At 39.8% G+C, this 13,653-nt stretch overlaps 1 protein-coding gene across 1 annotated transcript in view; it reads right to left on the bottom strand.

The window, feature by feature from the left end:
• Nucleotides 1-13,653, bottom strand: part of LOC101532567 (uncharacterized) — a 253,999-nt gene that overhangs the window by 75,493 nt on the left and 164,853 nt on the right. Inside the window, exon 15 of the mRNA XM_058670437.1 lies at nt 857-1,075. Coding sequence (XP_058526420.1) covers nt 857-1,075 — 219 coding nt within the window. The remainder of the gene's footprint in view (nt 1-856; nt 1,076-13,653) is intronic.

Genomic DNA, 13,653 nt, shown 5'->3' with positions numbered 1-13,653 from the left:
GTATTTTATTAAGACTTTCAAACATGTTACATTCAAAAATAGGTAAATATTTGTGTATATACTAAATATATACATACATCCTTTTTCAATGTAGTTTTTGCAATCTTTTTAAATTAAAAACATTCATACATCTTTAACTAGATCATCTACACTTGAAAAAACAAATATTTTTAAAAAGATTTATTTATATTTATTGAAAAGTCAGGTGCACAGAGAGGAGGAGAGACAGAGAGGAAAATCTTCTGTCTGTTGATTCACGCCTCAAGTGACCACAATGGCTGGAGCTGAAATAATCCAAAGCCAGGAGCCAGGAACTTCCTCCAGGTCTCCCACGCGGGTGCAGGATCCCAGGGCTTTGGGCCGTCCTTGACTGCTTTCCCAGATCACAAGCAGGGAGCTGGAAGGGAAGTGGGGCTGCCAGGATTAGAACCAGTGCATTCAAGCCAGGGATTTTAGCTACCAGGCTACTGCGCGGGTCTGTAAAAACAAATTTTACTTGTGGAGGTACTTATCTGTCTATCTATGCAGTCAATGGATTTATGCTTAGACACCCTTTAAAGTACCAGCTTTTTCCAAAAGCATGCCTAGTCTTGACTTTGGTAGTTGTTTGAATTCAGTCATCTTGCAAAAGAATGTGCTTAGCTTGAAATAGATTTTGATGTACCCATTATATATTTCTATGTACCAGCCCATGAGACTTTATAACAGAAGCTCTTGCTGTAAAATAAAGACATTGTCCTCATCTTTGCAAATCATACCTTCATTTTAGGGCTTCTGGTCAATGGATGAGACAGGTGTTTTCATTTCCTACCAGGAGCATAATACATTCCTTGGACTTTCAGGGGAAAGCACTCACTTTGTAACAGGAGCTGCAATGGCCTGGAGGAACAGCCACTGGCCAAGGTAGTGCAGGTGGAGCCTCAGAAACCAGACGGAAGCCAGCAGCAGGAGGATGTACCAGAAGCTCTGGCTTTGCCACTGAGCGAGCTGGAGTTCTGAAGACACTGACATCAGCACGAAGCGAAGGTGCTTCACAAAGTCCCCAGATCCGCTTCCGTTGGCACCCGAGGAACACCTGTTCAGGCCAGCAAACAGAGCGAAGGCATGAAGCTGGGGCTTCAAGGACAACCCAAAGGGAAATATTGTGAGAAGTTCAATCATGAAACTGAAACTGAGTGAAACTATTTCAAAACCTTGGATTCAAATCTCCTTAGGTTTCTTTTCACTGTAATGAATGACTAAGGGAAGCAGAAATATAGCATACTAGAAATGTAAAATTGCGCAACTGCTCTAGGAAAAGAGTGTGGCATGTCTTCTAAAAATGAAACTAGATTAACTGTTAGAGAAGGATGCCACAATACCTCACACCATTCACCATCAAGTGAAATGAAACTTTTTCTTAAGATCTAAATATTGTTTTTATTGGAAAGTCATATATACAGAGAGGAGAAGAAACAGAGAGGAAGCTCTTCTGTGGCTGATTCACTCCGCAAATAACCACAATGGCCAGATCTGAACCAATCTGAAGCCAGGAACCAGGAGCTTCTTCCAAGTTTCCAACTCAGTTGCAGGGTCCCAAAGCTGTGGGCTGTCCTTGACTGATTTCCCAGGTTACCAGCAGGGAGTTGGATGGGAAGCGGGACTGCTGGGATTAGAGTCAGTATCAATACGGGATCCCAGGCATGCAAGGTAAGGACTTTAGCCACCAGGCTACCACATCAGGCCCAGAAATATGAATTTTGACAATGCAGAATTGTCTCAGTGTATTATTTTTAAATTATTTTATTCACATAAAGTGAACATGCCTCAGTTCAGAATACAGTGATACTACCGAGCCTACCCTTCCTCTGGCACGTGTTCCACACTCACCCTCCTCCTTTCTCATTTGGTTTGTTTAGATTCTTTTTAATAATGGCATGCTTGCAGTCTGCTTCTCAGTCACATCTTAACAATCCACTGGGTAAAGATATCAACAACTAGTATATAGAAAAAAAAACTTACTGTTCCTCAAGAGTGAAGACAAAGGCTGTGACCAGTAATTAGTTGTCAGGATGTTCATTTCACTCCTATAGATGACTTTTTTTGGTATTCTGTGTATTAGCTAGCACAGATCAGGGGAGAAAATATTTGTCTTTCTGGAACTGGCTTATTTCATTAAGCCTAACAATTTTCCAGTTTCACTAATTTTGTTGTGTATGATACATGTATGTGTGTACATATATGTGTATATATACACACAAACACATACACATATATGCACTGTGCAAGAGACACTAGCATACAAAGAAGCAAAGATACTTTACTTTGCATTTCTACTTCTGAATAAAAGCAATATTCCAAATGAGTCTTTTAAACACACCTCTAAAATATGGTGCTAGATTTTCTATCCTTGCCTGTGCTTATCATGTCATGACACATTTAAATGTCAGAAAGTCAAACATAGCAGGTATTAAGGGACTACGCTATTGTGATAAGATGAGGGAAAATGGCAGGAAGGGAAAGGGGGTAAGTGAGGAGAGGGGCAGGAAGAACTGTTATACCTACAGTAATGTATTATGGAAAACAATGAAAAAGTTCAACTTGCTTTTCAAAGCAGAACAATTATCTTCCAAGACTCATACCTAAAAATCAAGAGTCAAGTGTTGGTAAGGATGTGGAGGAAAGGTACTCTAACACTGTGGAGGTGGGAATATAGGCTGGCACAATCATTAAAAGAAGGGGCCTATAGATTGCTAGGGAACGGGATAATAGATCTACCACGCCTGAGAATTTACTCAGAGGAAGTGAAATCAGCAGATGTAAGATTATCTGTTTATAGCAGCTCAACTTAGAATAGTTAAGATACAGAATCAGTGCAGATGTCCATCTACTGGTAAGTGAACAAAGAAAAGTGTGGTGAACGTATATGACAGAACACTGCTGAGCCGTAAGAACGGAATCTTGTCTTTCATGGCAGAATGGTTGAGCTGGAGACCACTCTTCTTTGTTAAATAAGCCAATCATAAATTGATAAAGACCATATGTTTTCTCTGATATGGGATAGTTAATGTAGAATACAAACAAAACACGTAAGATGAAACTGACATCTTATGGTTCACTTATTATTTATGCTCTTGTCTGTACTCCTTCGTAGCATGGACTTTCTACTGTTTTCCTTTTTAAAAAATGTTTCTTCGATGTATTGCCACGTGCTTGAAAGATGGAGCAACAAAGAGAGGAAAAAAGAAAAATCTTTTTTTATCCACTATTTCACTTCGCAAATAAAGTCAGAAACCTAAGACTCCAGCCAGATCTCTCACATGGGAGGCAGGGGCCCTAGCATGTGAGCCAACGCAGTGGCAGCAAGCTGGCTAGATGCAGATCAACCAGACTTGTGCTGCTATGCTAATACCGGGTGCATGCATCGCAGGCGATGGCTTCACCTGCTCTATCATACTTCATGTCTGTCAGGAGCTTACGTTCAAATAACTTAGACATGTCAAAATATGTTCAATGCATTGTGCCACTAGATAGCAGGCGAAAATGCTTTCACGCGTACCTCCCAAAGTCATCTAAACCAAGTGTTCATCTCAATAATATATATATACATACAATATATCGTATATATTTAATTGAATGTGCATTGTTCTGCTTTTTAACTCTCCAACGTTGTTGTTTATTAAGCTTGTGATTATCCAGTGAACGAAAGGGAGGAAAGGGAGGAAAGGAAGGAAGAACTGATGGAGAGAAGATGGTTTTCTTGGAACTGTTATCTATGAAGCACATGGAATCGGTTCTTTTTATATTAAACAAAATCCAAATAGTAAATAAATAAGCGAAGCTTCAGCAGAAAATAAGAAGGAGGAGTATCATGAGGTTAAACTAGGAAGTACAGACATTGTTCAGTGTGAAAAGAGGTGACTCATTGCCCAAAATGCATTGCTGAAGAGCAAGTCTGAGAACAGTACAGCTGCGAGTACGGTTGCTTCTCGTAGAAAAGGGAGGATGATCTAACGGATGAACACAGAGGACTTCATGGTGGACCCCAGGGCCATAGAGTCTAGGGAGTTGACCTTGGCTTTATTCAATGAACCAGCAATGGTCCCCATGTAGGTTGCAGAACTGCGATGAACGGATACGTACCGTGTGCTCCCCATTCCTTTTAGTGAAAGAAGTATGCATGTCAACTTTTCCCTTGTTTCCAAGCCATCGTACAAAGAGGTTTCAAAGTTTGCGGGAAAACAGAATTTTAAATCACATGTTGTGGGGTAGGGAGTGGGGCTTCAAAATTTTGGAGTGTTTTCATCAAGAACGCATTAAAAATTTTAATTAAAGAAAAAAGTCATTACCAATAGATGGCACTAAAATGTCCATAGTCCCTATTTCTGGCTTCAAAACACATATTCTAGATAAAGCATTTTAAAGATTAAGGTGCATTTTAATACCAATTATCTATAGGTAATTATTTTAGTTTAGTACTTCTTATTTTTGCTGAAGCTAAATCAGATGCGAGCTTTGAACCGTATCATCAGTGATTCTCTGTTTTCTAAGAATAAAAACCCAGTACTTCTGATAGCAAATACAATGTAAGTATCAGAGATACATAAACAGATCATTTCAAGGTTCTGTTTAGGAGAATCGTCTAAAAATTTGGCAAAATCTAAACTGAAAAGCAAACAGGTGAAGGTGACATGCCTGATTGAACACAAGCAGTAACATAAATATCTGTAAGAGGCAGCATCTTCAGTGGGGTTTTTCAATAGTCAACAACTGACTCCCTTGAACAAGAAATCTCAAGGCCAAGGAAGTCTAGTCGGTTTGAATGTGGGCAGCGTGGCTGCGATGTGAAGGATGGAAACACTCCTTCCTTTGCTGAAGATGGCTGAATTGGATACAGTTCATTCTTTCAAATGATTGTCACTAAATGAATACAACATGTCATACCCTGGGAAAGTGTAGTTAACAGAATAATGCCCCCTGCACATATCCTTGCCTTAATCCTTGAAATCTGTGATTAGGCTGATTACACAGAAAAGGAGATTTAAGTAGCAGAGGGAATTAAAGTTGCTAGATATCTAAGTGTAGTCCAAAGTGGACAATAAATCATTTCAGCAGAAATACAATACTAATATAAGTAAGTCCTGGATGCCCACAACGTGCAACCTGCTCATTCACTCACATAGTGTTTATTCTATTGTATTTAGCTTTATGCTGCAGCAGATTAAACTACCACCTCTGATCCTGGATCCTCCAGTTCCGTTAAAGTTCCCTGCTAAAGAGCCTAGAAATCAGCACAGAATGGTCCAGAGGCCCAGCCAGCCCTGTAGAAAACTTAGATGAAGTTCCAGGCTCCTAGATTTAGCCTGGCCCAGTCCTGGTTGCAGTAGTCATTTGGGAAATGAACCATTGAATGGAAGATCTCTGTCTCTCCATCTCTCTCTGTAACTCTGCCTTTCAAAATAAACAGATCAGTTTTCACCAGAAAAAAATTATTCTATTAGACAGACAAAGCAAGTGAAACAGAAAGATAAATCCCAGCATGGAAATCACGTGACAGACACCCATCTCAGACAGGCAAGAGAATGCTTGTGAGCTCTCCTCTGAGTCCTCTGCAGTCTATAGGAACCAGGTGATGCGAGTGGGAGCCTGGGCATGTCAGCTTGGAGGGCAAACATCACAACCACAGTTCTCACAAAAAAAAAAAGTTCTCTTGCTCAAACTGAAAGTAACTTGAACTAGGTGGGGAAAGTTCCCAGATGGAAAAGTGCATTGATTTTGGAGAGGTAGAAGGCAGCTATCCTAGAAGAAACCTGGTCATGTTCATCGTTTCAAGTTTAACTCTATCCTGATCCCATTCACAGCTCTCACAAGGTCCTGTAATTGCCATGGGACAGACAGTGATAACATTTTGTGTGCTGGGAAAACCATGCTCTGGTTGCAGGATGAAGAGAGCTCTGGAGGTGGGGCAGTCCAGGTTGTAAGACAGAAAGGGCGATGACCTTGGCCCATTAGAACTTCTCAGCCAGGATCAGAAATGTGCGTGCATTTGTTCTTGCTGTCACATTGTCATTGAAGGTTGACAAAATACTGAGATCCGTGGTGATGTGTGTGAGGATCTCGAACCGGGAGCAGCTCTATTGCGTCTCAAGTCACTATAACCACAAACTGACTGGTTTCAAGTTAAAGAAATAGGCAACCCACTATCTACTCGAGTTCTGAATCCATAGACTTAATAAAACTCAGAACCAGAATATTTAAAAAAAAAACCCACTGTACCTATACTGAACATGCACAGATTCCTTCAGCAACACAGTGTGAAAACTAATTTCATAACATTTGAAAAAAATCAAAACTCCATGTTGGCAGTTTTAAGCTGGACTTGTTGCCTCTGACACAATTTGGGTATTATATTTTTTAATTCAACACATTGTGCTTTTAACGGGTTTAATTCAATTTACAATAAATGCCTCTAATTATGGTAAAAGATCTTTGAAAATTGCTAAATCTTAGGGGTAATATTACCACTACTGACATTGAAATAATTGATCGTTCCCATTGAGGCACTGAAGTATGAATGTTCTAATGAGAAAACAGTGACTAAAGGATGTTGAAGGAATCCAAAGAGACTCCCAAACTCTTCAGGCTGTTATTTGCAATGCCAGGCTCTGACTGGGGTGGGAAGCTGTGAAGAAGCAGCGGTGCTAGTCATGAATCCCAGAGAATAAGAAGGAAACTGAAAGTCAACTCCAGAAACACAGTCACTGCACAGCTCACGAGTGACAGAAGTCTGATCGCCTTTTGCAAAAAACGCACTTTTTTATTCACTCTGTGGTTTTGTTTTAATGTCAGCTTTGCCACTTGTAAATAACATTTTCCTTAATGGTTTGTGCCAAAAGCAAACACAAACAAGGAAACAAAACTGGATTCAGTGTGAGAGAGCACTGTTTTTTTCCAAGCATTACCCAAGAATCACAGATGGATAAATGCAGGACTGACTTTTCATTATAATGAATATATATGGGTGCTAAGAATAACTATTATCTCTGACAGAAAAGAAACACCAAAGCAGGAACATGAAATGTGCATGTTTTCCACCGTTAATAAGGCAAAGTCCTTCTGGCCTTCTGACTTGCAGAATTACTTAGCTTTTCTTTCAACTAAGATGTAAGAAGGAGAGTTCTTTTTCTTTTTTCTGGCCTTGTCAAAAATTTTACAAAGCACTTCGTAAGTGAAACTAACTAAATGTTTTATGCATAACGGAAGGTGGATTGATGATTGGACTGTCGATGCGAAAACAGCTCACTTTGAAAACAATAGCATGCATGAGCTGCGTGATAACCCACCCAGAGAGTGGTACAAGTAGCTTACTTTCAAGGAGAGACAGAAGAATGGCAACCGATGCCCTCCAAGACTAATAGAGTACCAACACTGAAGAATGAGGGGATGTATGGAGCTGACATCCCAGTCTGAGATTTGGCCTTTCTAAGTCAAACTATCTCGTATCTTGGCCTAAGAAGTTTCCCCTAAAACTAAGTATTTGCCTGTCTTCTTCAAGTGACTTCACTGATCAAGGAATGTGCCAGTTTCCTAGGAAGATATATACCAACTTGACTGTTTTAAAAATTTTGTTTTTGAAAAACATAATGATAGAAACACATTCATACACAGAGAGAGAGAGAGACAGAGAGAGAGAGCTCATCGAATGCCTGCAACAGCTTGGGCTGACCCAGACCCAAACCAAGAGCCTAGAATAACGTCTCAACCTCGTACGAGAATGGCGGAGACTGAAGCACATCGCCTATTCCTCCAGCGTGTGTATTAGTAGGAAACTTGGTCAGAAACACGGAAGAGACTTGAATTCAGGGAATCTGAGATGCAGGTGCCCTAAGTCGTTACTTGACCATGGCATCCTAACTGCTCTGTCACACTGCCTGCCTCATAGTATTTGAAAAAGATTGTTGGGCCCGGCGGCGTGGCCTAGTGGCTAAAGTCTTCACCTTGAACGCACCCGGGATCCCATATGGGCGCCGGTTCTAATCCCGGCAGCTCCACTTCCCATCCAGCTCCCTGCTTGTGGCCTGGGAAAGCAGTCGAGGACGGCCCAATGCCTTGGGACCCTGCACCCGCGTGGGAGACCCAGAAGAAGTTCCTGGTTCCCGGCTTCGGATCAGCGCGCATCGGCCCGTTGCGGCTCACTTGGGGAGTGAATCATCGGAGGGAAGATCTTCCTCTCTGTCTCTCCTCCTCTGTGTATATCTGGCTGTAATAAAATGAATAAATCTTTAAAAAAGAAAAAGAAAAAGAAAAAGATTGTTTATTTTACACCGTTATGGAATCATGAGGTAGGCAAAGAAAACACTTTCAAATCCGCAACTTGGCATCCATTAATGCACAACCCAGCAAAACTCACACCATGACTCTTTTAAAATCATCGGTAAGCATTTCCTTCCCTAAAATAAAACAAAATGACAACAGGCTTTGGATTCTCCAGTTTTTTCTTTGTTAAATCCATTGTTTGGAATGTGTATTATAAGCAGGCTGGGCGTGTTGCAGTAAGAAACAGAAACATTCCAAAAACATGTACAACACCAGACATGTTGAAAACATGGAAGAAATTTATACCAAAAGTGTATATGCACGTAAACCAGATATTGACAAACTATTGTCGCGTGTAGAATATATACACATTTTCTCTCATTGCTGCCGTGAGACAGAAGGTAATTTTGTCCTTCTTGGCACAGTGTGGGCACGAGTCAACTACATCACTCTATACTGGCATAGGAGTCTGACTGGTATATGAGTTAAAATACAATTAAGATGAAAGTGAATTAGTAATAAACAATAAACAAACGTTGGCAAGAAATCAAAGGGTGCCTTTGCTAACATTCCTTCAAACGTGTACTACAGTTGGTAATTCCTAACACCATCGAGGAAGGCTGGACGGAGCTGATTAAATTGAATGCAGTGGATTTCCATTGAAATACACACAGTATAAAGAGCAAATATTATTTACAAGTATATAGTGCACAACCATATATAATAAGCACATGTACATGCAATCCATGTATCAAAAGAAGACATACAGCATGACTTTAAAGTATGAGTGTTTAAAATCCGATGAAAGTGGATTTGAGTTCCATTTCCATCACAAAGTAGTGGTGTATATCTGAGTGGAGCACTAACTTCTCTCAAATGACAGTTACAGGATAATACCTAGTGTGACGATTCATCAAAGAAGAGACAGAACACAAGAAGAGCTGTTGCAAAGGTTTGTCTTGTGGTAAGCACTCAATTATATTATTATCCAGTAGAATTTTTCTGTCACTATCATTATGAATAACAGTAACGTTTCCTAAAGAAATTACACTAGAAATAGAATTTTACTCTCTTCTCTCAGTTGTTTACAGAAAAGTGTCCCAGCAATAGAAATAAAATTTAAATCCTCCCAGTTATATTCAAAGAGCTTTTAGTAATTAATTCCTATCTTCTTTTCAAGCTTCTAAAGACCTGAATAGAAGGGACTCTGCAATAACAATAATAATTTAAAGCAACAAAATACATAATATGATATATTAATTCTTTTTCTTTCCAATTTAATCCTGAGTTGTTTTATTTAGGCACCTATTATAAAAAGTAATTTGTGTTGATAGCTCTAAGGAAATCTAGAAATTAGAGAGCTAATTAAATTCCCTCCAAGTAATTTTTGAGTCTCTATATCAATATATTGTGCATGCATACACAAACATCTACAAATATCCGAGCCCTACACACTCTTCCTGGAAACTCAACTTCCCTAGTGTCCACTTTGAAAACACCTTTCCCCTGGGCCAAAAACCTAAACTTTAATCTACGTTTCCAGGGGACTGACAGGACAGGCGCCTGTTAGAACTCAACCAGAATGTCAGAAATCGTGGCCAAAATGAGACATTCAGGTAACAAGAAGCTGACCTATTGTGTTAAGAAAGTATTAACAATGAGAGATGTTAAGGAAGTTTCTACATTCTTAAGTAAAAGATCAGGAAGATCCTAAGAAGAGGTTAGGGTTCCGATTTCTATAAACAGTTTAGCATCTTCAAACTTCTATTTAAATGTCTTATAAATTACGCATCAACCTATTTTAAAAGAGGGGTTTTTAAAAAAATAATATAAAAGCATTAAATGAAGATACATCTGGCAAAATAATCTTAGCATATTTCCCTGAAACAAAAATATAATCACAAATCGAAAATTCTGTGAATTTAAAAGTGCTTATTTTCCAAGAAAGTGCTACTTACTTAACTGAAACGGTGACCTATACAGATGATAATTTTGTTGTTCACATAACTTAGTTTCTTATTGTTTTTTTCAATATATTTACTTGCGGTAGTATACTTTTGTACATTTTGGAATCTATCTGATAACAAATTAAATTTTAAAGCATGTAAGACTTAATGCATATAAAATTTTTGAATAGATAATTTATTTTGGTTTCTGACTTTGTCAGGAAGGACAGAAACCAGAGAACACAATGGCGAATGGAAAAGCGAGGGCAGCGGAAGGTACAGTAGCAGCCAACGCTCTGCGTCACAGTTCTTGCTTTTCAGCATTGGCAGTTACCTTGAATGCCGGCCTGGCGTGGGAGACAAAGGACCGAGCAGACAGATTCCCTGAACCCCAACGAGTTGGTAACAAACTGGAGTTAGGATGGCTTTTTGTGTGACAATCTAAACTTTATCCCCTCCCCGCCATCCACACTAGCTGCCCTTGGAACCTCAGTGGCCTCCCGCAATCCTGTTTTTCTACCTTTCCACTGCTGTAGGAAGAGCAGGGAGTGCCTTGCGTGATCATTGCAGAATTACCCTTTTCTCCCCATCCCACCATGCAGCAACAGTTTCATCTGCTACTGAATACGGGGATAATTAGCTTTGCCTGATGGTCTCTTAGCGTGATGAGTTATCTGGTTGTGTGTGTGTCCCGAAGATCTGTGTCTCAAGATGAAAAAAGAAGTACTCCCTTTTAGAAAATAGGATCTCTGCTACAACACATCCTAAGATTGTTGCACCAGAAAATACGGGTTTCACAAATGAATCACTGACAGCAATTTAATTCCCTTTCCACTTCCACGCTATTTATTCCAGTATTACCCTACATACTGGAGACACCCCATATATATCACGGTTGCTGATTTTGTGTGTGTGCAACTTCCACTCAGCTGCACATTCAGGAGACTACTTCTTCAGTCTATCACCTTGGAAGCACGTGGAGGGTGGAACTGTGTTAGAATTAGTGAGCAAGTCTCCACAGCTGTAACTCCTTTGTGATACAATGAACCCCTGTCTCCAGGCACTTTTGCCTAGCACTCAGGGTTAATGGATCAAACACACTGTAAATTTTTAGATAGAGATGGTAACTATGAGTGTTGGCAATAAAATGCACACTCATACCTGGCACATGTGTTGCTCCCAGTCAAGTTTCCTAGAAGAACGAAGGGATCCAATCAGCTCAGTTTGGCATCAACTGACTGGTCTCCTTGAGGCCTTCAGCTATCTCGGGGAGCCCGTTGTGTAAGATCCCTCACTCTAAGGTCTGTGCATACGTTTCTGTTGCCCACACATCTATTTGCTCTATTAACTGCATCACTATGGTCAAGAATACAGACAGGCTGGTGTTAACTAACCTACTCGTTCATTTTATACCTCTCCCAAGTGCAGGCTCCGTGTGAGTGTTCACATGCAACAAAAAGATCAACATATTTTACATTCACTCAAAGGTCAACTCACATCTTTTCCCCCAAGATGCTTACTTTGCACCGCTACACTGACCAGGTGCCGGGAAGAGGGATCTGAGTGGGAGGGTTTCCCCTGCCTGCTGTCTTTCACTCTGAGTGAGCTGCCTGTAGCAATAATCTGTTTCCCACTTGCACCAATTATCAATGAACTGTATTTGCCTTTCTTCCTCTTCAGCAGCTCATCATAAGGATCTGCTTTTCTGATACTGGCCCAAGCATCAACCCAGAGCTGGGTTTCAATGCATCAAGGCTTGTTGGCAATACATAGGCCATGTTATTTGTGCATGTAATCTTTTTTTTTTAATTACTGCCATCTCCAATGGATGATATCATTCCACTCAGATGTTATCATGGGTGCAGGCAGATTCCAAGCTCACAGAACTGTCAACATTATGAATGTGCAGTAGTCTTACTTCGATTTTAAGAAAGCAGATAAAATAAGGTCATATCAGAAATTGATAGCTACAATGAGAAGTGTGTGAGGTGTGAGTTTGGATAACAAGACAGAGATGGATTGTTGAGTACGTGGTGGCGACGGGTGAGGCTGGTCGAGGTCCACGTCAGGCCATCAAAGGGAGAAGACCTTCTGGAGACAGTGACTGGCTCGGTGCCTGTGTCATAGCTGAGACGTGGGGGACAATTCTAGTACTTACCTTGTGCCACTAGCCACACCTACATTTTTTTAGATGAAGATAATTTAATTTAAACTTTGTCATTATTTACAAGAAGCTCTCTTATGGATGATATTTTATATCCAAAATTCATATGATAAAATCCTAACCCCAATAATAAGGTTCTGGGATGAAGGACTGCTGGCTGCTTGATGATCAGTTTTAGACACAGGGAAGAGTTTCCATGGTGGAGTTACATCTTCAAAATGAATGATGAGAGCGTGCTCTCTCAACCATTTCAAGACATACTGATAAGATAATCATATAGAAATGAAGAACAGAGCCACAAAACACTAAATTTACCTTGGGCTTGAACTTACCGATGTCAACTGTAAAAATAAACATTGGTTGTCTAAGTAAAACAATCTACTGTATTATAGTTACACCATCCCCGAGTAACTAAAGCAAACTCAAATGGGAATTTTAATATAAATTCAACATATGCTGTTTTGGTTGGGGGTTGGAATGAAAGCCTATTTTCCATGAGTCAACAAAAAGCTGCACTAATTTTAAGATAAGCACAGACCACCTAACAATCATTAGTTGACTAATGAGGAGTAGTTTCCAGTTTTCCAATACTAATGTCCCAATACTAATGTTTTCTGACTGTGGAGTCAACAAACACATAGACATTGCTTATCCTAATTTCCAATTGTAATCTAGAGTTGCTACATGACCAGGTTCTGAAGGATAAAATTTTAGCAGGAGGCTGTGGAAACAGTTTTGAGGCAGGTTCTCCCATTCCTAGTGCAAAAGAGAGACACGAGCAAGTTCATTGCATCCGGGCCCTTCTGCCTAACTTTCTGGAGGTCACAGACATGCTGAGCCTGTACCTTTACAAGGTTTAACTGTAGAAACATAACCAGCAAGTGTCTTCTTGCCCACTTCTTACTGTGTTGTGCAAAATCAACTATCGTGTCCTTCACAACATTGATACTCAATTTTCTGCTGATTTGTGATTTTAAAATTTTTGCTGATACCTATCATGGAACTCAATTAATTTCTAAAATCTATCAAAGCCTTGAATGGGACTATCATTAAAAACTGCATACAGATTTCAAAAATGGTTTAAGTCAAAATAAACTTACTTTTTGATTCCATTTTCCCCATAATTGTTTGGTAATACATCCTCATTTAAATGGAATACTTGACTGCCCTCTAAATGAACTTCGAATGAAAACATCTAACGCCAAATTAGGAAACTAAATGTCTTAGGGTGAGTGTTTGGCCTGTCAA

This window comes from Ochotona princeps, chromosome 1, assembly GCF_030435755.1.
Source record: "Ochotona princeps isolate mOchPri1 chromosome 1, mOchPri1.hap1, whole genome shotgun sequence".
Classification (NCBI taxonomy): domain Eukaryota; kingdom Metazoa; phylum Chordata; class Mammalia; order Lagomorpha; family Ochotonidae; genus Ochotona; species Ochotona princeps.
Note: the sequence above shows the minus strand (reverse complement) of the source record. Positions and strands in the feature narration are given on the sequence as shown.